Source organism: Thrips palmi, unplaced genomic scaffold (assembly GCF_012932325.1).
Source record: "Thrips palmi isolate BJ-2018 unplaced genomic scaffold, TpBJ-2018v1 HiC_scaffold_18, whole genome shotgun sequence".
NCBI classification, from domain to species: Eukaryota; Metazoa; Arthropoda; class Insecta; order Thysanoptera; family Thripidae; genus Thrips; species Thrips palmi.
Genome location: NW_023144627.1, coordinates 18,766,863 through 18,790,508, shown reverse-complemented (window position 1 = coordinate 18,790,508; position 23,646 = coordinate 18,766,863). Strand labels below are relative to the sequence as shown.

The window sequence follows — 23,646 nt, the reverse complement described above, 5'->3', positions numbered from 1 at the left end:
GATTGGCGTGCTCATTGTCGTGATTTAAAGTCGTGCTGGGAAGACGGCGCACTTTTAATAAGGAGCACAGACTCGTTTCTTTCCGCCGTTTGAGCGTGCTTTGCTTCGCTTTGCTTCGCCGTGCCGCGGGGTCGTTGGCCACCCCACTGTGAGACCGCAGCGGCGCACAGTGGGCCAGAAGACCGGTGGAGGCGGCCAAAATCCCAGACGCGTTTTGAGCTCTTGAGTCGCTGAATGGGACTCGAACCGAACGTTGTGACCCCACCAATGGAGTTCTCGTGCGGAGAGCCATCCATTGGTGGGGTCACAGATCCTTGAAAAATTATTTAGCCCATGCGAAAACTCGACGCAAATTCAATGCAAAATAAGAAAAGTTTTTAAAAATGTCTTCGACTTTTTCTTTTTAATTTTTTTTAAATTGAACTAAACTTGATTTTTTTTCCCATGCTGACACTTTGAAAAATGATCCAAGTTTTGTTTTGTCAGTGTCGTCGCTCGCTCCCGTGTGCGGTGACTTCCCAGTGACTTCCGAAGACGGAGCGTGGCCCATGTCATTGTGCGGGTCGCGTGCGTGCGGGCCATACGTCTGCCGTACCTGACTTCCCCCCTCCCCCCCGGGGTCGGCTCGTCGGCACACTGTGGGGGCGAAGAAGGGGGAGCGGGAATAAATGTGAAACAATTGTGCGCCTTTAATAAAAACATTAAGAAAATTACCGGGGTCGCGGCTCTGCGGCTGGGGCTGGCATTATGGGGGCAGTGGAGGGCCCTAAGTCACGCCCCCCCCCCCACCCCACCCCTCCAGGTAAGCCGGCGCTATCTGGCGGCGGCCTCGGCAGTTTGATGCCTCGGCGGGTAATGCTCTCATTCCGACGGCCTATTGGCCACGACCCTTATCGAGTGTAGGCACCGCGATCAGTGTCGGACAAGGCGATAAAAAGTTAGAGTTACACATTGTTTTATTGCGGTGTGTTTTGCCGCGCGGCGCGCTGCGCTCTTTTGGCGGCATATTCGAAACGGTGGCCTGTGATTGGCTGCCTCGCTTCGAAGGGCGTGGCGTGCTGACAGCTTTCGGTTCTCACCGCCGTAGCCGACCCCAGGCTCGCCCGGGCGACGGACAGGCGGACGGGTGGACGGACGGACGCAGCCGAAGGAAATAAAATAGACAGCAACGCTTGTGCATTCTTGTGCGCTCCGGGCTGCGCCAACCAGGATGCAGGGTCTTTTTCCTCGCCCGTTTCCCCCTTTTGGCCGTTTTCGCCCGCCCCTCTCCCACGGCGCACAGTGGGCCGGAAGGCCGGTGGAGGCTAGGCCAAAACTCTAGACGCGTTTTGAGCTCCACACTCGCTAAGCAGGACTTGGACCGAACGCGTGACCCCACCAATGGACTCCTCGTTCGGAGAGCAATCCACACTGAGAAAACCTTACAAACTATTTTGGGCCTTACAAAGAAAAGTAGTTTGTATAACAAAGTATTTTGAGCATACATAAGCTTACAAAGTAAATACTTCGTAATTTACGAACTATTTCTTCGTATAACAAAGTATTTTAGTTTGTTATATGTATGCTCATAATACTTCGTAAGGTTTTAAGAGTGCATTGGTGGGGTCACACGTTCGGTTCGAGTCCTGCTTATCGACTCTGGAACTCAAAACGCGTCTAGAGTTTCGGCCGCCTCCACCGGCCTTCTGGTCCACTGTGCGGCAGTGTGAAAAACCGGCCGGCTGCACACAATCGGCTGATTTGCCGTCAAGGTGGTCCGTCCTCGCCAAATGAAAAGGGGCTTAATAACGGAATGTTTTCGCTCTCGACTGAGCGAGCCGGCCGGCCCGGATTGGCTGCCGAGCCGCCGAGGCCCGAAAGGTGCGAAATTGGGTCCGAATGCAAATATTTGTCCGGCAGCCCTGTCGCCGTTCCGCGCGCCGGAATTCAAAAAGACGGCCTTTTCTTTCGGCCTCCGTCTCTCTCGCACTCGTGGTGCGCACCGTGTGGGTGCGAGAGAGACGGAGCGACGAAAAGGACTCTGCTGAGTGAGGGCGTGTCCTCGTTCCAGGTGAGCTCCTATCGGCTCACGGCTAGGAGGGGCACAGTGGGCCACAAGACCGGTGGAGGCGGCCGAAACTCTAGACGCGATTTGAGCTCCAAAGTCGCTAAATGGGACTCGAACTGAACGTGTGACCCCACCGATAGATTGCTCTCCGAACGAGGAATCCATTGGTGGGGTCATACGTTCGGTTCGAGTTCCGTTTAAATACTTTGGAGATTAAACCGCGTCTAGAATTTTGTCCGCCTCCACCGGTCTTCTGGCCCACTGTGAGGGGCCGCAGGGCGCACAACGCCGACCAAGCGAAATCTGAAATCATTTTTTAGCAGATGATACCTTCACTCTTGAAACATACTTACTTAAAACTTTTATACACAAATGAAGGTGTCAGCGTGCTTTTACTCTCGAGTCCAGAAACCAAGCGCGTATCCTAACAATATAATAGGGGCTGGCTGCCGGGGCGGGCTGGTGTGTCTGGCCGGCTGGCGGTGAGGCGCAGCCTGCGCGGAATTCGACAATGCCTCCGCGGTACAGCGCCAGCGGCACCGGGCGTAAACAATGGCACCCTCTCCTCACATTGACAATCCCTCCCCGCCTGGCACGCGCAACAATGCCTCTCGATTCGGCCCGGCCTGGGGCGCTCGGGCTCGGCGGGGGGCGGTGCAAGCCACAGCTCGGCACGGCCAGTACCCAAGTACCTACACCGGCCAGCTCGCTCGGGTCTATGTATTTTGTTTCATACACAATTTTAAATACTATCTTTGGAATGAGCCCGCATACTACCCCGTAAGAAAACCAAACGAGTATCATCTGCTTTCATTAACGTTCGTTGAATGAGATTTTTTTTTTTTAGTTTATTTCTATACACCCTTTGCTTCTCCTCTTGCCGCTGCCTCTCGTTCCCGGTGTACCTGCCGCGTTTTATTGATTCGTTTAAAAATGCGGATTTGACTGGCCGTGTCTCTCGCCCTGCCGCCGAGCCTGCCGCTCGTGTTGACCTTCTCTGTCGCGCGCGCGTGCACACACACACACACACACTTCATATACGCGTGCGCGCGTACATGCTGCGCGCGTGGGTTGCTGTTGTTGTTGTTGGGAAAACGCCTGCTGGCAGACGGAAAGCACAATACAGGAACCATTTGGCTGCACTGACTCTTTATTGGTGTGTGTTTGACCGTGTGTGTGTGTGTGTTTGTGAGAGTGTGTGTGTGTGAGAGTGTGTGTGTGTGAGTGACTGTGACGCCGCGGCAACGGCGCCCAAAATCGCGTCGGGTCGGCGTCGCGCTGCCCGGCGCTGCCCGAAGTGGATTGCGGTCGCGCACTGCGACGCGGCGTTGCGGGGGAGGTGACTGCACTGCACCGCGACGCGACACCGCTGCGGCCGCCTGGACGCCGTGGACGTCGTGGACGTGCCCCTTCGGAATATTTTATCGGCAACGGCCCCGTTGCGCTAGGCGGCCCCGCTGGTGCACTGTCTGGCGTGGCGTGGCGCGCCGCACAGTGGGCCAGAAGACCGGTGGAGGCGGGCAAAAACCCAGGACACGTTTTGAGCTCCAGAGTCGCTAAATGGGACTCGATCCGAACGTGTGACCCCACCAATGGATCGCTCGCCGGACGAGGAATCCATTGGTGGGGTCACACGTTCGGTTCGAGTCCTGTTTAGCGACTCTGGAGCTCGAAACGCGTCTTGGCCGCCTCCACCGGTCTTCTGGCCCGCTGTGTGTCGTTGTCCTGGCCCTGGAACCGGACCAACTCCGCGAGACGGCGGCGTGCTTCGCGTGGCGCAGTGCGTGCCGCAGTGCGTGGCTCGCTGGGGGAGCGGCCTCCTTCCCCCATTGACACTGGGCCAGCCCTCCCAGCCCTTTGAGCCCCACGAGTTCCCTTCGCCCGTTTCCCTCGTGTGTCTGTCTGGTTGGGAATGCGGGCCGCGCCCCGAGAGGGAGAGAGAGAGAGAGAGAGAGAGAGAGAGAGAGAGAGAGAGAGAGAGAGAGAGAGAGAGAGAGAGAGAGAGAGAGAGAGAGAGAGAGCTGGTGTGGCTGTGGGCGTTTGAGTCCAGGTGAGCCGTGCTGATCAGGCGCCACCAGGACCCGCACACATGCACACGCACTCGTCACCCCCGTCACACACACACCAGCGCAAACACGTCGCACCAACACACACACACACACTCACCTCTGCGCGATAGCATTCACACCTACGCGGCAGACTGCGCATTCACGTTTCGCAAAAGGTATGGAGTCGCCATGTCCCCTGCATTCTAAACATTGCGCCGAAAGGGGGGCTGGGGATCCGAAACGGAGCACGCGCGCGCGGCCCGACCTTTTTGGCGCCCTTTTTGGCGCCCCACAGTGGGCCAGAAGACCGGTGGAGGCGGACAAAACTCTTCACGCGTTATGAGCTCCAGAGTCGCCAAATAGGACTCGAACCGAACGTGTGACAATGGATTGCTCTCCCAACGAGGAATCCATTGGTGGGGTCACACGTTCGGTTCGAGTCCTGTTTAGCGACTCTGGAGCTCAAACCGCGTCTGGGATTTTGGCCGCCTCTACCAGTCCTCTGGCCCACTGTGCACCCTGGCTTGCTTACCCGGGACCTATTTTGACAGCGTAGGCGTGCGCGCTGCGCGGTGAGGGGGAAAGGGGGAGGGAGGGGGGACTGCGCTTTTTAGAGGCCGTCAACGGTGCCGTGTTATACCCCACCCGTCATGCTTTATGTTGTGCCAAAGAGGGGGGAGGGGGGTCATGATTTGTGCCGCGGTCGGGGCGCGCGGCAGCGGGCCACTCCAGTTTCGCAAGTGTGCCACACGGCGAATTTGATAATGTGGTACCCCCACTGCGTGTGTGTGTGTGTGTGTGTCTGTGTGTGTGTGTGTGTGTGTGTGTGTGTGTGTGTGGTGTGCGCGTGCGCCGCTGGAACGAACGGCATCCAGGCACAACAGCCAGCCGCCCCCTGGTACCGCGCGCGTCACCACTACGCGACGCACACACCGGCCAGTCGCACGTCGCCAAGTCGCCTGTTATTTTTAGATTTGTTTGGTCAATCTCGCCCCCAACTGCGTTCCCTCTCCTTTTTTCTGAATCTTTTTTTTTTGGTGTGAATGTAATGAAGGCTGCGACGGCTGAATCACAATGGGCGTTCGTGCTCGGGGAGAGCAAGGGCCGGCAGGACGCCCCTGCAGGACTCGCTGCAGGACCTCCACTGTCCGTCGGCCTTGCGTCCGGCATGCCTGTCCTACAATTGGCCCTAACGAGTTGAGCTGTCGTTGGCAGTGCAGGGGATGGAGCGTGCAGGGCATTGCCACTGCACCCGTTGTCCGCTGCTCATCACCCATTTTCCACAGAAAAAAAACACAAGACCACTTTGTTTAAGTTCGAGCGCGCTGCCGCACAGTGGGCCAGAAGACCGGTGGAGGCGGACAAAACTCTAGACGCGTTTTGAACTCCAGAGTCGCTAAGTGAGACTCGAACCGAACGTGTGACCCCACCAATGGATTGCTCGTTCGGAGAGCAATCCATTGGTGGGGTCACACGTTCGGTTCGAGTCCCATCTAGCGACTCTGGAGCTCAAAACGCGTGAAGAGTTTTGTCCGCCTCCACCGGTCTTCTGGCCCACTGTGTGTCGCCGGGCGCGGTACCGGGGGGGTACCGGTCCCCAAATTAAGCATGCAGAGTGTCGGTCCGAATGGAAAGCCCGCCATGAATAATGAAGCAACGAATGCGTTTTAAATCAATACCCGTCCTGATGAGAAAATGATATGGAAATGGCGTCTGCTGCACCACTGCAGACTGCAGACGGCCCCCTTCGGCCCCTTCGGTCGGTGTCCTGCAGGCCCGTTAGTCACTGCGCCGGTGGCAGTTGGCAGGACTGGGGCGGGCTGACCGCTGTGCGCCGCTCGCAGCGCTCGCAGCAGGGCGGCCAACCTCGCAAAAACTAGACGCCGCTTTATTTTGTGCGACCTTATTTCATTTTATTGGCAAAACATGGGATTGGAATGGCGTCGCACAGTGGGCCAGAAGACCGGTGGAGGCGGTCGAAGTCCCGCACGCGTTTTGACCTTCAGAGTCGCTGAGCAGTACTCGAACCGAACGTGTGACCCCACCAATGGATTCGTCGTTCGGAGAGCAGTCCATTGGTGGGGTCACACGTCCGGTTCGAGTCCCATTTTGCGACTCTGGAGCTCAAAACGCGTCCAGAGTTTTGGCCGCCTCCGCCCACTGTGCGTCGCCGGGCCCTCGCGCGGTGCCGCCCCCCGATGACGTACCGGCGAAGGCTATCAACCGGGCGGACATTTATTCCAACCTGTTCTTTTTCTCGCTCGTTCTCTTTCGCGAGGCATTTGCCTTAGGGCTCGGCCGTTGTATCGGCCCCGATCGCCAGTCGAAGAAGGGCCGATGAATGGATTCTACTTCCAGTGGCGGCCGCGGCAGCAGCGGCGCCAGTCAGGCTGCCATTGTCCAGCCCTGCAGCGCGCTCACACTGTGAACATTCCGTCTGCAGAGCTTGCACAGCTTGCAGAGCTTGCAGAGCTTGCAAAGCCACCAGAGCTTGCAAAGCGCCCCGATTCAGCCTCGCAGTCTCTCCGTCCAGGGAAGTGGAGTGCAAAGAGAGGGCGAGCGAAAAGACTGGGCTGGCGCGGACACCCAGGGCTTCCTTTCACGGTTCAATAGTCGATGAAGTGACTACTTGCTGGCGGTGTTTGGTGTTTCTTGCAGGCTGTAAAAAATTTAAAAGTCGGTTTTATTTTTTATTTTTTTGCCGCGGTCCACCGCGGCGTATACTCCCGCTGACAAGCTGGAGCGGGCTGTAGTGCCTCGCTCTGGAAGACTGGCTTGATGAGTGCGTGTGGTTGATGGCTGGCGCTAACGGCCAAAGTTACGTGAAAAGTGTAAAGTTTCCTGTCTTTGGGCGCACCCCCGCCGCGCCCCGCCGCGCCCCGCCGTGCCCCGCCTGTCGGGCCTGTAATTTGCCTAATCATGTTTATTCCTCTTGCCAATGGTAATGGCACCTTGCTTTCCTGCCGACCCGTGATTTTCGTCGCCCGTTTTGTTAACGCGCGTCAGGGGGTTGTTCGCGGCGGGGGGACTCCAGCCGCCCGTGGGAAAGTCGCTTTGCGTTTGGTCTTTCCGACCAGCTGATTTCGGAGTGTAGTGATCCTTTGACGAGTCATGAACCATTTATTTTTTTTAAAAAAAACCCTAAAAACTGCGCTATTTTTAATGTTCTGTTTAGCTGTGAGAAATTAAAAGTGCCCCGAAGTAAGCAACTCTAACTGGAACTAATCCCCCTTCCGGAGAAGCCTTCCTCCTTCTCGTCGTGGACCGCTCGGCCGTGAAGTAAGAAGGAGCGGACCAATTTGCTACCCGGTATGCGACTCGGCGACGCTCGGCTGCTGGGCGACGCCTCACAGTGGGCCAGAAGACCGGTGGAGGCGGCCAAAACTCTAGACGCGTTTTGAGCTCCAGAGTCACTGAACAGGACTCGAACCGAACGTGTGACCCCACCAATGGATTGCTCTCCGAACGAGGAGTCCATTGGTGGGGTCACACGTTCAGTTCGAGTCCTGTTAAGCGACTCTGTAGCTCAAAACGCGTGTAGAGTTTTGGCCGCCTCCGCCGGTCTTCTGGCCCACTGTGCGTCTGGCCACGCCGCCCGGCTGACAAAGCAGCGCGATAGGTCCTTATTACGGCGGTTAATGATGTAGTTTGGAGTCAAACGTACCTTTCCTTTCACGCCGTCTCAACCGATCCGTCGGATGCAGGCGCCTTTCTCTCTCTCTCTCCCTCTCCCTCTCTGATTGCGGCTGCCGGGGTTAAATACGGCTGAAACTTGCTAATGCGCCGATGAAGCCTCGGCCAGCGGTGCAGCGGGACTATCTTCGCCACCGCCTTGGCCGCGCCGCCGGGGTCGTTTCCATTCATCCCGCTGTGAAATTCGTTATTATTTCGCGGCGAGGCGCTGGCGGCGTATCCAGCCGTGCGAGCGCGGTCAGCTGCGGTGCCGCCACACTGTGAAAGGGAGGCTGGCGTGGCAGAGTCGCTAAATGGGACTCGAACTGACCGTGTGACCCTTCCAATGGATTGCTCTCCGAACGAGGAATCCATTGGTGGGGTCACACGTTCCGTTCAAGTCCCATTCAGCGACTCAGGAGCTCAAAACGCGTTCGGGATTTTGATCGCCTCCACCGGTCTTCTGGCCCACCGTGCGGCGGGTATTTTGTCGAACGCCGCTTGGGGGAGTGGTGCTCGCAGTGTGGTGGCGGAAGCGGGCCGCCGTGAGGGATGGCGCTGCAGTGGGAGGTATCAAGGTCGTAACTCATAAAGGTAGTTACATGCCGGGCCGGGCCGGGCCGCGCAGCGCCGATCCTTGAAGTGTGGCGTGAATGCGTCCCCGAAGCCCCTTAAAGCGCGGCCCGGCCCTGGGCCAGGCCTTGGGCCCGGCTCTCGGCTATACGGCCCGTGGATTAGGAGCAAGAAAGGCCCCGAGGAAGAGAACCGTTTTCACGCCGTTTGAATTCGCTCGGCAGGGAATACCCTGCCAACGTCAAGGAGCTTTACCGGGAAAACGACGCACAGTGGGCCAGAAGACCGGTGGAGGCGGACAAAACTCTAAGCGCGTTTTCAGCTCCGGTGTCTTTAAACAGGCCTCGAACGGAACGTGTGACCCCATCAATGGATTCCTCGTTCGGAGAGTAGTCCATTGGTGGGGTCACACGTTCGGTTCGAGTCCTGTTTAGCGACTCTGGAGCTCAAAGCGCGTCCGGGATTTGGACCGCCTCCACCAATTTTCTGGCCCACTGTGCGGCGGAAGGTGGGTTAGATGTCCAGCTGGTTTGTGCGCTAAAAAAGGCTCGCCATTTTTTTCGGTCACCTGAATGGAAGTGCCAGACGGGGTGACAAAGTGACGGGCATCAGCGAGTTATAGATTGGCGCGACGTGTCTCTTCAATTTGAGATTCCTCGCCGCTCCGCCGGGGAGCCCCGCCGGGGAGGACCGCCATCACGTCTCCCTCCGCACATCGCACCGCCATGGCACCGCCTCGGCCTCCCTCGGGGCAGCCCAGCCCAGCGCAGCCCTGGCAGAGGGACTCGTTTAGTCACTCCGTCCGTCGGTCCCTTTTCCGGGTTCGATACGTACTACACGCTTGGAAACAGAAAATCTCGTCGCGCCCCCCGCCGGGCATACCACAGTGGACCAGATGACCGGCGGAGGGAGACCGAACTCTAGACGCGTTTTGAGCTCCAGAGTCGCTAAATGGGACTCGAACCCAACGTGTGACCCTACCAATGGATTGCTCTCCGAACGAGGAATCCTTTGGTGGGATCACACGTTCGGTTCGAGGCCTGTTGAGCGACTCTGGAGCTCAAAACGCGTCTTGAGTTCTGTCCGCCTCCACCGGTCTTCTGGCCCACTGTGCGTGCTCAAGCTGGGGAAATGGTTGGAACTGTGTGAAAAAGGGATGCACGCCCTATCAAGGGAGAAGGGCGTGCCAGGCGCCTCCAATTTGGACGCTGCAAAGGGCTCGAGCCCTTTTCAGTTTACACCTGTCCAAGGGCCGTGCGTGCGTCGCCTTTATGGACGGTTTGTGGCGCCCTTATTTTCTTGACGCTGCACGCGCGGTGTGGTTGGTGAGGACGTGGGGCCGCGGCGGACTGTTTGGAGGAGAGTGGAGTCAGGGGGTTCACCTCGGTTCACCCAGGCAGGGCCAAGCCTAGGGCCGCCTCAAAGAAGCTGCACCCGGGCGTCTCCGGCAGGCAAGCCAGCCTGCCAGGGAGTGTGATTGGAGGGCTGGGTGGCAGGGCGGGGCAGGGCGGGGCAGGGCGGGGCCGCGTCTGCAGGTGGCTTGCACGCAGCATGCTAATGATGCAACACCTGCCCCGCCTCGCTGCCACCGCCAGAGGCCGCCAGAGGTGATCCTGCGCGTCCTGGGAAGGGTCGACAGTACCCTGGGCAACTCCGTGCGGGCCCTTGACTTGTCCTGCGGATCCTGCAAGGGGCCTGGATAGTTCCTTGGACTTTGCTCGAGGACGTAAGGTAGTTCCTTCGAGGAGGCTCATGTGCCCTTGCCGCCTTCGAGAGACATCGCATCGGCCAGGCTTGGGAGGATTCTTCCCCTGATGTAATCTCGAGCTCCGCAGCCCCCGATGGACGTGGTTTTCCACCTCGCTGGCCCCGCCGCTCTAGTTTGAATGCGTTGCATGCGGGGTTTTTGGTTGTTTTCGCCGGTCACGCGATGTTCGGTATGGAAAATGGCGCCTAATTCTCATGCGCATGTCCAATGCGAGGCGCCGAGGTTCAACAAATCGAATTCAGTCGATATTATTTGCTATTGTTTCCTCGGGGCAATAAATAGTGTGTGTTTTGTCTACCTTCCCGGCAGGTCATTGATTAAACATTATATCTGGGCAACCAGTCTGTGCTCTAATGGGGTGGGCTTTTAATGGAATACCTGATTCAATTTGGAACTGTGCCAAGATGTCTGTGAGTGGACGAATCAGTGGTGTATGCAGGAACTTTTGTTAAAAAGATGCAGGTATGAGAAATGCCTCGTCTTTTGGATGTGGAGAGGCAAGGGTGAGTATCCTGAGGGATCCAGGTGATGATGCGTAGCCCCTGCTCGCCAGTGGGGTGGGCGCGTGGAGCCGAACCCTCTCAGCAAGCATCCCCGGCCTGTTTGTGTTTTCCCTGTTCAGGTATAAGATTAATCGTGTGGCTAGCTCTATTCCGACCACCCCGGCCTGGGAACGCTCGACCGGAGTTCTGGAGTTGTCGGAGGTGCCGAACAGTTGGCTTGTGTTTTCAATCGGTCCTTTGCAGTTCTGTTTTTCGTTAAGGGGAGTCCTTTTTGGGCGTGCCAGGCACCGCTCCCCTGCCTGGGAGTTGACGGCCGGCGGTGTGGTGCACAGAGAACAACTTTCATCCGTCCGACATTCCCCCACCCACTCTGTCCCTTCCGGACCGCCCGCCACACGGGTTCAAAGTTAGGTTAGGCACACTCTGACACACACACACACACACGCGCGCGCGCGCGCGCGAATGCGGACCAAGCGGGCTGGAAAATGATTCGTCAACTGGGCTGGTGCAAATGGTGCACCATTGTGACCTGTGCGCAGCATGCAGCATCATTTGCCCCCCGGCCGTACAATGCGTCCTGCCTCGAAATGAATCGATAGCAATTAGCGGCGACTGTCTGTCTGTCCGTCTGTCTGTCCGTGCTGCGTGGCACGCAAAATAAAGGACGAGTTCACAAACCCACTCGAAATGGCACTGTAAGTAACCTGCTCCTAACCTGCACTGAAAAACCAGACGCGGTCTAGACCACACCAACTGCTGCGGTCAAAATGGCGCCCATCTGACCACACCAGTGGTGCGGTCTAGACCACGTTTGGTTTTTCAGTGTGCTCTCATGCCTTGCTGACTATACCCGTTTTTAATGTTTAAAAAAATGTCGGGTTCAAAAAATGTGACGAAGGTTTCTAAAGGGCTTCCATAGACCGGAAAGGATGGTCTGGGGTCGCGAGGCTGGGCTCCACAGACTTGCTGCCGCCTCATCTTCAAGAGCTCCTCCCCACCCACGATTATCGGATGAGCCTTTTTCGGTGCTGAATAATTGAAGGGGATTTGTAAGGGATGGACGGGCTATCGTATATTTTGCTGTGCTTGGGCGGACAGACAGGACTGTTATTAAACCCTCGGAGTAATGAGCCGTCGTTACCATTTATGAGAAATTAACGGAGCGGTTCTGTCCGCTGCAGTCGTGACCCTACCTTCCCCTCAGAGACCGCTAGGCGCCGGTCTGGTGACGCGGTTCTCAGTGTACACTGTACAATAAGCTTGTTTGTTTTTCGTAAGCAGACGATGTTATTATTTCCAAGGGACGCTTCCTTTGTCGTTTTTTAAGGGCACAAAAAACGCGAAAGTGCTGGCAGTTTGAGCAGGACGAGTTTACTTTGCATCAAGTTGTTTCGTGCCTGCTCAACGAAGGTGATGCCCCTTCTCCCCTCTCTCCTTGCTCCCTCGGCACGTTTATGTTGTCCAAATCGAAACGGCAAAGTCCATGCCCTTCTTGCGAGCAGGCGGTTGTCTTGTCGGGAGGCTTCAATCAAAATCGTCTCGACAACGGGAAGCACGCGATCACGTCAAAAAGAGAGGGCACGGGGAGGGGGCGTGAGTGGCACGGTAAACTAGTTGGAACTTTGGCAAGACTGCGGCGGCCCCGCAATGCACTCCGCTGCACTGCAGCACACAATGCAGACGTGGATTGTCTGGCTCGTTTCGAACAGGGGGAATGCACGCCGTCGTGCGTGATACGACACTGTCAAGACTCACTGTCAAACCAAAAGGAGTACGTGACTTTGCTTTCGCCTTCTCTGCAATGCTCTTTCATTAACGCGTGCTCAAGGCGTAATTCGATTGAAAAATCGGGCACGGAATTTCACTGAAATTTCATTTGCGCCCCCTGCGCCACGCCCCAAGGCAGGGGGGGATTACAAACTTGGAGGTCGGGACAGAGCTGGGCCGAGCCGACGGAGACAAAGTCTCATTAAGACAACTTTGAGCGTCATTTCGCAAACGGAGGGGCCAGAAGACGAACGAGCCAAGGAAGGGGGCGTCGATCGGGCATGTGGGAGGTGTGACGTCACGCAACGCCACGCAGCCTCCGATTGCCACCAAACTCCCACGCGAAACAAACGCACGGGATTGGAACTCGCACCGTCGCGACGCGTCGATGGCAGCGCGCTAGTTTGTGTTTGTGTGCGGAGGGCCTCCGGAGGGGCAGAAAGGGTCCACCTGCCGCCAAATGTTTCCCTGGAATTGAGTTCCTCCGCGACGCCCTCGGAGGGGAGGCTGCCCTGCAGGCCCTGCACGTGACAGAGAAAATATACAGTCATCCCCGTCGCTGCCTGTCTCTCTCGGTCTTTCTCGCACGCGTGTACGTGGGCCGACGCGGCGCGGGCCAGCGGCCGGATAGTGGAGCCAGCGACCGGCCATTCAAAGTCACCTTTGCCTTTGAAATCGGACGCGGGACGGGGTTGGGGGAGGGGAGGCCCGCCGTCAGCACCACTACTCCAGGGTGCTTTGCGAGCGACAGTGGACGCCGATCGACTTACGCCGCAGTGAGGGCGTTCCGGTTTGGGATGGGACATAGTGCATGGCGGTGCACCTTGCCACGCCACTGTTTAGAGCCCTTCCCGGCAGCCTAGCTGCGCTCCCTCGGACCGGACCGCGGCGTCGGGCCCTGCCTGGCCCTGCCTGCCGGGTAAGGGTCGGATCAATACGGAGGGGTGGAGCCGCATGGGGGGCGATGCCCTTCGCGCCCTTGGCTCCGAGACGCCCTTGGGCTGCAGCAAGGCGCGCCTAGGGCCTTGGCTGGGCCTGGCCGGGCCTGGCCGGGCCCAGGGATGCACAATGAGTGAATGGAGCAAAGGGCCGCCAGGGCTGCACCGGCCCTTAATTAGCTTAATGAGGCGCGAGGCACCCCTCGACGCCCTCGGACGATTTGTGGTTGTTTTGGCCATCGAACTGTCTGCAAAAAGCCAATGAAAGGGCTTGCTTTGCCGCGCTACAAGTTTGCTGATTGGTCGGTGCGGTGAGTGCCGCAGCGCGCCGCAGCGCGGTGTCGCAGTCGTCGCGCCGCCGACAATGCATTGCGCCAACTTGCCAGTGTGCCGCCACCACAACACTGCAAGGGGCTTAGCAAAAAGCGGGCAAGCCGCCGGCAAGCCGCTTGCCCAAGTTTCCTCGTTTGCAGTGCCTGCCGGGCCTGCCGGGCCTGCAGGACCTGCACGCGTTATGGAAGAGAGTTTGGTCCCTTATCGCTTTTTTGCTTGCTTTTTTTTTGCGTGCGGACGGTGCGCTGCCTGGCCTGCGATATTTGTAAAGTTGCGAGGGAAGGCGGGCCAGACCCAGGCCAGGGCCGCCGGGTCAACTGCACGAGGAGTTTGGTCTAGACGGCGGAGAAATTGGGCCACTCTTCAAGTCTGAGCTGTTTCGATTCGTCATCTGCCGCAGCACGTCTGGGCCACGGTCGGACTCGGAGCACATGGGGCTGTGCCACTCAATTTGTTTCCGGATCGAGTTGGAATTGCTCTTGAGTCGCAGTGCAAGTCTCGAGCTTTCCTGCACTGCTATCCCTCAGGCCGAGATCCTGTTTTCCACAGGGATAAACGCTCAAATAAGTTGCCGAGTTGTCAGCTTCTTAACGAATTTTGCCCCTGCGTGAGCATGACACTTGTAATCATTGTGATCGTTGTCGTGCAAACTGCTTGCAACGGTGCAATAAAGAAAAGCCTTTTTTTTACAAAAGCGGATAGTCTACTTACAGTGCTGCGCAACGAAGAGGTGGTGCGCTCCACAAAGCTCTTTGAAACTCTCCTTCAAAAAATAAACTGCTGTCATAACTTTGCGCGTAGAAAGTAAATCTGGGAAATTATTTTTGTGGCGAGGGAAGGGCTGCTGCTGCTATGCGAGTCCTGAACGATGAAACCATCGAAGTAGAAATTGAAAGAGGAAAAAGGAGGCTCCGAAGGACGCCTTGTTTTCATTATTTGTAGCGCGTCGTGAGTTGCCATAAAGTTTTTCTCCTCTTCGCGGTTGCTATTTTTTCAGCAGAAGAGCGGTTTGTCCGGATGCTCTGCGGATGCTCTGCGGATGCATTGTCATCCTTGAAATAGGATCACACACACGAAATGCTACAATCCCACGATGCTGCTCCTTTGTGCGGGATTTGCCAGCAGTAAAACGCTTATTCTTTATTTCCTGAATGGCGTCGAGGGACGGACTCGCCCGTACAAACGCGCCCAGCGGAAAGCAGACGGAGAGGCGACAATTCCGCTGCTGACTGACCCATCCTGATGTTGTCCGTGTTGCTCACCCAGAAAGCTTTGCGAAAAAGAAACTGCGCAAAGCGGTGCCAGTTGAAGAAGATAAAATGCACAGACAGAACTTGTGAGGTAAGGAAGCCTTGCTTGCTCTGCAATTTGAAACCTTTTTCCGGCAGCGTTATAAATGGTGCTGCTGGTTGCCCACGCAGCCAGGCGTTGGGATGACAGTCGCCATCTTGAAATGAATTTACCTCTCTGAGTGATGACGTACGGTAGTGGCGGTTCTGTGTCGCAGCTACGCCCCGCCACGCCCCGCCGCAGGACTCTCCGTCGACTGATTTCCATGTGACATGTCACAGCCATTAGCCCCATGCTACTCGAGTTGTTGGTCTTCCTGAGAGGGTCTGATGGGAGGGATCCCAGATGCACAAGTTGGCAGCGCATACCGGAACGCCGGCAATCGGAGTCACTCGTCGAAAATCCATCAGGAGGCAGGAGAATGGAGATGGGTTCAAGGGCTGGAATGAAGGCAGTGAAGTTACCAAGGGTAAATAAATCCAGCCAAATTTGTACACCAAATTTCATAAAACTTGTAAAATTCACTGAAATTTATTAAAATTTGGACTAGAGTTTTGATTAAAATTCATCGAATGTCAACTGAAATTCATCGAAATTCGACTTCAATTCATTGGATTTGTACACCGAAATTCACTGTGACTTCCCCTTGGAAGTTACTAAAAAGCGAGGCTCTGTTTCCATCGTCGTTTTGCTTTCACAGTGGAATCGCCCTAAAACTGGTTGGCGGCGCAAGTTTCATCAACGCGCCTGCTACGCTCGTGTTGCTCCTCCTACATCATGTCTGACAGCCCGTCCGCTTGACGGTGCACGTCTGTCTGTCTGCTCGTCGAAGCGCGGTGTAGCTGAGGCACGTTGTGCTTGAACAATACAAGATACATTGCGGGTGTCCGCACAGAGCTTGCAACCGCGCGCAGCTCGACCTACTTGTCGGGAATTTGCTCTTAGCGGCCCTGCCGCCGTTGTAAATCCTGAAGGTATTATACGACGTTCGGCGTGTGTGTTTTTGGCAGTGCAGTGGTCCAAAGGAGTCGTAGGTGTGGAGCTCCCTCCCCACCTGTTGAGCGGGGATCCCCTCATATCACTGTGAGCCCCGCGCTGCCACGACCGCATTTGAAATTTAAATTCAAATTCTGCCTCGCACTTTCCGTCTGCCTGTCAGAAAAACACTTCAAAATTGTTTCCAGCTTCTCTTGTTTCAATCACAAATGAGATTTTGAAATTTCATCTCTGTTTGAAACGAAAAATGCGCGGCGTATTTACTTATTCTGAATGGTTTCTAACGGTGTGCTGTTTGCTCTGTTCCAGGTGGGTGTCAGTTCCAATGTGGAAGCTTGGACCTCAGCAGCTGTAAATGCAGAGCGGTATTGTACGATCGTAAAAAAATTGAAAAAGAGCACAATTCCCATTTTTGTGCGTTCTTTTACTAAGGCCACTCTACAGCGACACAGCTACTACCGCATGCTGCAAGAATCATAGCCAGAGAGTGGTGGGGATGGCAATGTGCATACTGATGAAATCCTCACTAGATTTCCCCGGTCGGTCGTCCGCTCCACCTACCTCCCGTTTTAAAAGCACCGCCCGGCCGCCTTTCTGATTTTATTACGTTTCCCCGTGCGAGTTCCTTTTTCCGACCGGGAAAAGTTTTTTTTTTTTTTTTTAGCGCCACTGGACGCGAGTAGGAATAGTAAAACTCAACAGCGCTACGTTTTAAATGTATCTTTTGGATGAGCCACGGTTTTGCTGGCTGTTTTCTTGGAGTCTCTTGTGTTGGCCCCGGGGCTGGATCGGTCCTTGGACAAGGCTGTGCGGCAAAGCCGGTGCAGACTGCGTGCTGTTCCAGCGCTGTGTGTGTGTGTGTGTGTGTGTGTGTGTGTGTGTGTGTGTGTGTGTGTGTTGGCGTGCGTGTGTTGGCGTGCGTGTGTCGTGGAGAAGGGACGAGGCATCTTCTACAACTTGGACGACGTCCTTGAAATGCTCCGCGAGTGCCACGGAATTCGATTTGAGAACTCTTGTTCTGTGCCCCTCTTGCCACTACTTGCAGCCAAGTTTGTTACTCTCAATATCGTCCTTTCAATAACGTCCTCTCCTTTTTCGTCCCCGAAAGCAGGTATTATAGAAATGAAGCCATTACAAGTTCTGTGATGTTTGGAATCCTTTTTATGTCCGGGCTTGGCGTGGCGGAGTGAGCCCGATATTGGCCCCGCATTGTCTCTCGGGGGATGGGCGCGCACTCTCGGTAGGCAACGCCAACAACTTCTTCTTTTTATCAAAGGGAGGGCGATTAGGCCGTCCCGTCATGAAAGCGAGTCCAAAGAGCGCTTCCGCAAATCGCTGGCCTGAAAGTGACGCACGACTGGTCGGCACCAGAGTGAGGACGCACAGTGGCCCAGAAGACCGGTGGAGGCGGCCGGAACTCCAAACGCGTTTAGAGCTCCAGAGTCGCTAAATGGAACTCGAACCGAACGTGTGACCCCACCAATGGATTGCTCTCCGAACGAGGAATCCATTAGTGGGGTCACTTGTTCGGTTCGAGTCCTGCTTAGCGACTCTGGAGCTCAAAACGCGTCTAGAGTTTTGGCCGCCTCCACCGGTCTTCTGGCCCACTGTGCAGGGCCGGCCGGCCGGGTGAAGGATTCCCTTATGAATCACTGGCGCCGCGCACGCCGGTGACGTGGAAAGAATTATGACCTCTGCAACACAGACGTGGCCACCTCGCCACCTGCTTGCCTCTTGCCGCGCCCTCTCCCCCTCCATCCTCCGCGCTGTGCGCTGCGCCCGGTTTAGCCGCAACGTAGCCCTCCCACGCCAAACTTGTGCATTTAAACTTTGCCGCCAGAAGGGCGAGCGGCTAGTTCCCGAGACGGAGTACCAACTGTCACGAGCCTAGGCTAGGCCGGCGAGGCGCCCACGTGACGAGAATCAGGATGGCCACCAACATGTAGGGCAACCGCACAAAAAAAAAGGCTTCAAGAAAGGAGCGTCGCCACACTGCAAACTCGTCGCAGACACGGTTTACGGCGGTGAAGTGGTATCGCCGCACAGTGGGCCAGAAGACCGGTGGAGGCGGACAAAACACTAGACGCGTTTTGTGCTCCAGAGTCGCTAAACAGGACTCGAACCGAACCTGTGACCCCACCAATGGATTGCTCTCCGAACGAGGAATCTATTGGTGGGGTCACACGCTCGATTCAAGTCCTTTTCAGCAACTCTGCAGCTCAAAACGCGCCTAGAGTTTTGGCCGCCTGCGCCGGTCTGCTGGCCCACTGTGCGCCGCCAGTTCGCACGGTGTAGCCACAGCCACGGACAGGGTGGGGGTTGATTGCTCGGCTCGTCTGCCACACCGCAAGCCCGCAATCCCTCATCAAAACCTCATTACCCGCCGATCATATTACCCGGTAAATGGAGCAGCAGCACACCTCTGCCATGCCAAGGCGACCCGCAGTGGACTTGCCAGAAGACCAGTGGAGGCGGCCAAAACTCTAGACGCGTTTGAGCTCGAGAGTCGCTAAACAGGGCAGGTTTGAAGACGAAGAGAGCGAACTCGTACCAACGCCCTTTTGAACCGGCTGGCAGTGTGAGTCCCGTTTGAGGATTAGAGCTGCGAACGGGGGCAAACAGGCCTCTGCGGGACGGCTTGAAGGTGACCGAAGGGTACCGCTGGGTCAGCAGCAGTGTGGACACACTGGCGAGAATGCCCTTGCTCGGCCCTTGCGAGGCGCAGCGTGTCCCTTCGGCCTGTGGCCCTCAGAGGCGCTACAGTGGGCCAGAAGACCGGTCATCGTCATCGGCGCTGTTAGGCCTCAGCAGACCTTTAGCGTTCGAGTAAGCAACTACAACAAACAGGAGGTGGCCAAAACTCTAGACGCGTTTCGAGCTCCAGAGTCGCCAAATGGGACTCGAATCGAACGTGTGATCCCACCAATGGATTCCTCGTTCGGAGAGTAACCCATTGGTGGGGTCACACGTTCTATTCGAGTCCCATTTAGCGACTCTGGAGCTGAAAACGCGTCCGGGATTTTGACCGCGTCCGCTGGCCTTCTGGCCCACCGTGCGCCACCACTCAAGGTTACCATGGCACGCCGAGAAAAACGCCGAGTGATTCGGCGCCGCATTTGCAAAACGAGGACTGATGCCGCGGGCGTAAATTCGTTGCCCTGGATCTACGCGCCGCCGTGCCCAGATTTATGTAAGGCGCCAAGCCAAAGCCGACCGGCCCCACCCCACTGCAAACTGGGAGCCTGCAGCAGCAGCGGCCCGATCGCGCGCCCGTCAAATGAGATTGCTTTGTTGCGCCGGTCTCTTTTCAGCGGTCTGATTGGTACCGCGCGGACAACCTGACAGCGCGGTGCGGCCTTGTCTTGGCTGTCGTTCGGCTGCAACAAGTGGTGAGGTTTAAAAGGTATGCAGTGTGGTCCATTAGGCAGGCCTGTGGCAGCGGCAGCTGTCGGGACGCAAACTACAGTCCGCGTCATCCTTCTCCAAGGACAACGCGTTGATTCCGCTAGGACGCGTCTCCCGGGACGTCCGCAATGCCTCCATCAGTCCACGTCCTCGCCAGTAGTGGCTAGGCATGCATGCACTGGACCGCGGAGTGTCTAGAGGAGTCCACGGTGAGGCTGGTGCTGCAAGATTTGCCGGCCGACAGAGAGAAATGAACTGTCTGGCGTTTTTAATCTAATTTTTCTCCCCGCCGTATAGGCTGTCCCCCCCGCCGAGCCGCCCCGCCCTTTCTCATCTCGTTATTCACTCCCTTGTCTCTTCCTTCATCTCCTTTCTTTTTCTTCTTCTATTGTGAGCATCCTGCGTGTACCCGCCCGGCCCCCACCATGGGTATGCTAGGCGTGTCCCCCGGCCGCCGGTCGCCCCTCCAAATGGATAGACGTCCCTCGCTGTGCCTGTCAGCCCCGCACTGAATCTGGACACGACAAAGAGAGCCAGCCTTGCTGTTCATTTCGCCCAGCCTGACCAAGGCTACATGTGTGATGCTCTGCGAGGAAAAACATCCCCGCTTCTAAAAATTGCGGAGTGTTTCAGAAAAAGACACACAAGGGCGTGAGGCCAACGGAATTGTCGAAACGTGTTTCCTTTGCCGTGACGCGGTGACTGCATGACGCCATGATGACGTCAGCGTGGTCCGCATCCCATCCCATCCGGCTTATTGGCTCAGCTAGTGGTTCGAGTCCCCGAAACGCGGCCACATTTTGGCCGCGGGGCGCCGCGGGGCTCCTCGCCACCTCTCCTTTCTCTCTTTTTCTACAGAATGGCCGCCGCGTTATCGTGCTGATGACGGCGATGTTCGGGATTCGTCGCGCGATTGCCTCTCCTCTCTCTCTCTCTCTCCTCTCTCCTCTCCTCTCTCTCTCTCTCTCTCTCTCTCTCTCTCTCTCTCTCTCTCTCTCTCTCTCTCTCTCTCTCTCTCTCTCTCTCTCTCCTCAGCCCCACACACCTGGGCCTGCCGCCCCTGCGGTGCCACCGCTGCGTGCCGGGGGCCTTGCCCGGGGCTGCCTGCCTGGCTCCCCCGACGGCTGTAGAGTGCTCACGAGTTAGGCTGGCTGTAAACCGTTTTGTCCTCCAAAGTCCTGCCGCCGCGTGGCGCAGCCAGCGTAGCGCCATCCTTTGTGGCCGCCTCTGTATTTTGTTTGGGGACTGGCTGGGCTGGGCCTGTGTGACTTGGACGTGGGTGCTGTGGGTGCTCGGTCCGAGTTTGGCGCGCTACCTCCCTCAAACTAGTCGCGTTGAGGCCCTCACCGTGCGAGCAGTCGGGAGTTGAGTTGAGATCATCTTCCCAAGCACTTGGTGAGAACTTCAGTGCTTTCAACTTATTTTACTTCGACCAGAGCACTCTCAGAACCTTACAGAAAACTACTTTGGACCTAACCAAGGAATTTTTACGGTTTTACAAACTACTTTTAGTACGGTGAAAACGGTACCTGGTTTCCCCAGGAAGCCCCTGGAAATCGCCTATGTCTTTACCCAAGTCATCCTGGGGAATCCAGGTACTGTTTTTACCCTGAGGACATGAGCTTACGTACCTCGTCATTCACGAAGCAATCGCCCGCATGTGCTCGAAATACTTGGTTGCCTCGTGAGTGATTGCGGTCCTTCCCCGCTAGCCGCAACCTCCTTACTGGCAATCCTTTGACTCTGCCTTGTACCCTCTCCCTCCGTCCCTGGCACAGTATGACTGTCATTCTGTTAAAACGTCTGGCGTCTCTGTGACGGCCATCCTGAAGAAGGCGAGGGTCGTCATGGCGGGAGTATATTTGGGAGCGGTGCCCGGCGGGCGGTGCCCCATTCGACCGTCGCTAGTGCCTCGAGACGCCGCTTGGAGCGCTGCCGCTGGCTGGCCGCCCTCCTAATGCTAGTGTGGTCTTTTAAATTCACGGCCCGCCGTTCCGCGAAGTATTGTCCACTAGCGCCCCCAGCGGAAAGGCCGCCTGCAGAAATAATGAAGACTCGTTAGAGGCCTGGTCGGACATGCTCCCCGGGCACCGCAGGGCTTTAAGTACACTGCCTGGGAAATCCCTGCGGCAGTTCCGTCAAATCGGATGGAAGACTCTCAGTTTTCGTCGGCGACTTCTCAAGCGAAAACCGCAAAAGTAAGAAAATCAACTTGAGCAGAAAGTGAGAAGGGCGGGGACGGCGTTGCCGAGGGCATTGCAAATGCAGCCGAAGCCCTTTGCGGTGGAGTGCGAAGGTACACTGGGATGGACCCCGCGTGAAATATGCATCCTCGCCATGACTCGGCAATGGCGGGGCACAATTTCCGGTCCGGTGCCGCCTGTTTCATTGTCCGGTGTGGGTGTGGCAGCGCCTTGAAATGTTGGTGACGATTCAGTGACATGTTTCTGACGCGTCACTGCCGTCACTGCGGTGTTTCTGACGTTCCCCTGAAGCGTTTCCGGCGGTTTTCTGACGTTTCTGAGGTGTCACTGTGGTGTTTCTGAGGTGTTTCAGAAGTGTCACTGTGGTTTCATTGAGGTGTCTCTGAGGTGTCATTGATGTGTTTCTGAGGCGTCATTGAGGTGTTTCTGAGGTGTCACTGAGGTGGTTCTGACCTGTTTGTGACGTGTTTCTGACGTGTCACTGACGTGTTTCTGAAGTGTTTCTGACGTGTTTCCGACGTGTTGCAGGGGCCGAGGACGTGTTCCGGTTCGGCGGCAACGAGTCCCACGTCGACTACTTCCGCCTCGCCGTGCGGGACGGCAACTCGCTGCTGGTCGGCGGGAGGTGAGTTTCCAACAAAAAGCCGTCCAAACAAGAAAAAGAAGCCGGAAAAAAGGGGCGACGCTGGTGTTTGAACCCTTGACTGCGGGTTTCCCCCAGTCTTTGCCTGGACAAACACCATAATTGAGCCCCCAGGGAATGGTCCGGGTGACGTGCTCGGAGCGGTTGTTAGGTGTGACTCTGTCTCGACTCGGGGCGGGGCGAGGCGGCGGCACGGCAATGGCACGGCACTGCCACGGCTCCGGTAAACTCGCCCCTACTTCCGGCTCATTCCAGGAGCCTTGTTATCTCGCAAGAAAGGGCGATCCTCCGGGCTCCAGGACGCGTTGCGCTAGGGCGCACAGTGGACCAGAAGACCGGAGGAGGCGGCCAAAATTCTAGACGCGCTTTGAGCTCCAGAGTCGCTAAATGGGACTCGAACCGAACGTGTGACCCCACCAATGGATTGCTCTCCGAACGAGGAATCCATTGGTGGGGTCACACGTTCGGTTCGAGTCCTGTTTAGCGACTCTGAAGCTCAAATCCTGTCCGGGATTTCAAAATTTTAATCTGACTCAACTACCATGACAGTGTGACGGGCTAGAAAGTAACTCACAAAGCGCAAGTTTGGTAATTTGGCCTGAATCTCTTTGTTCGCGCTGCGTAGTTTCTTGCCGCTGCAAACACCCGCACGGAGGGTCATGTTGGGATGATTCCGTCCGTCCTGTCCTTTCGCGTCTTATTGCTTTATCTTTTCCCTGCCCGTGCTCGCGGCTCTTCCCGGGGATTAAATCGAGACGGGCGTCGCTCACTCGGGGACCTCCCGGTCTCCCGGGTCTCTCCCGAGCCTCTCCCATGCCAGGGTCTCTCTTGGGTCAGCCTGCGTCTCCCGCGGGTCCCTCCAGACTCTCTCCCAACTCTTTCCAGGGTCTCTGGGGCCTCTTCCCGAACTGGTGCTCTCCCAAGACTCTCCCCGGACTCTCCCCGGGGCTGTCCCGGAGCCCTCCCGGGGCGAAGCGCACCCTTTGGCGCTGCTGAGGCGTCACCTCGGCGCGCTGAGCCGCACCCCGCCCCGCCCCGCCCCGCCCCGCCCCGCCCCGCCCCGCCTTGCGGCGAGCGCTCTAATGTAATGGACCGTGCCTTTCGGCGCGCAGCGCGCCTTGAACCTGAATGATCACGGCACAGCCAGCACTGCACCGAGTAATCCGCCGCAACGACCTCTCTCTCTCTCTCTCTCTCTCTCTCTCTCTCTCTCCCCTCTCTTCTCTCTCTCTCTCTCTCTCTCTCTCTCTCTCTCTCTCTCTCACTCCCTCCCTTCCCCTGCTGCCGTTGCGCCACCACAATGCGCGCGGTGTGCTCTCCAAGTGGAATGGAAAAGTAAATACCATTTTCTCCGCTAATGAAATTTGGGCGCGAATAAGGCCGTGTGTCTGTGCCTTCGAACGAACTCGCACCGCCGGGGGGACGCGCGGTGTGAGAGAGAGAGAGAGAGAGAGGGGAG

At 56.8% G+C, this 23,646-nt stretch overlaps 1 protein-coding gene across 1 annotated transcript in view; it reads left to right on the top strand.

Annotated features, from left to right (window-relative positions):
• Window positions 1-23,646, top strand: part of LOC117644758 (semaphorin-1A) — a 92,705-nt gene that overhangs the window by 63,026 nt on the left and 6,033 nt on the right. The window contains exon 2 of the mRNA XM_034384373.1: window positions 22,073-22,169. Within this exon, the coding sequence (XP_034240264.1) occupies window positions 22,073-22,169 (97 nt within the window). The remainder of the gene's footprint in view (window positions 1-22,072; window positions 22,170-23,646) is intronic.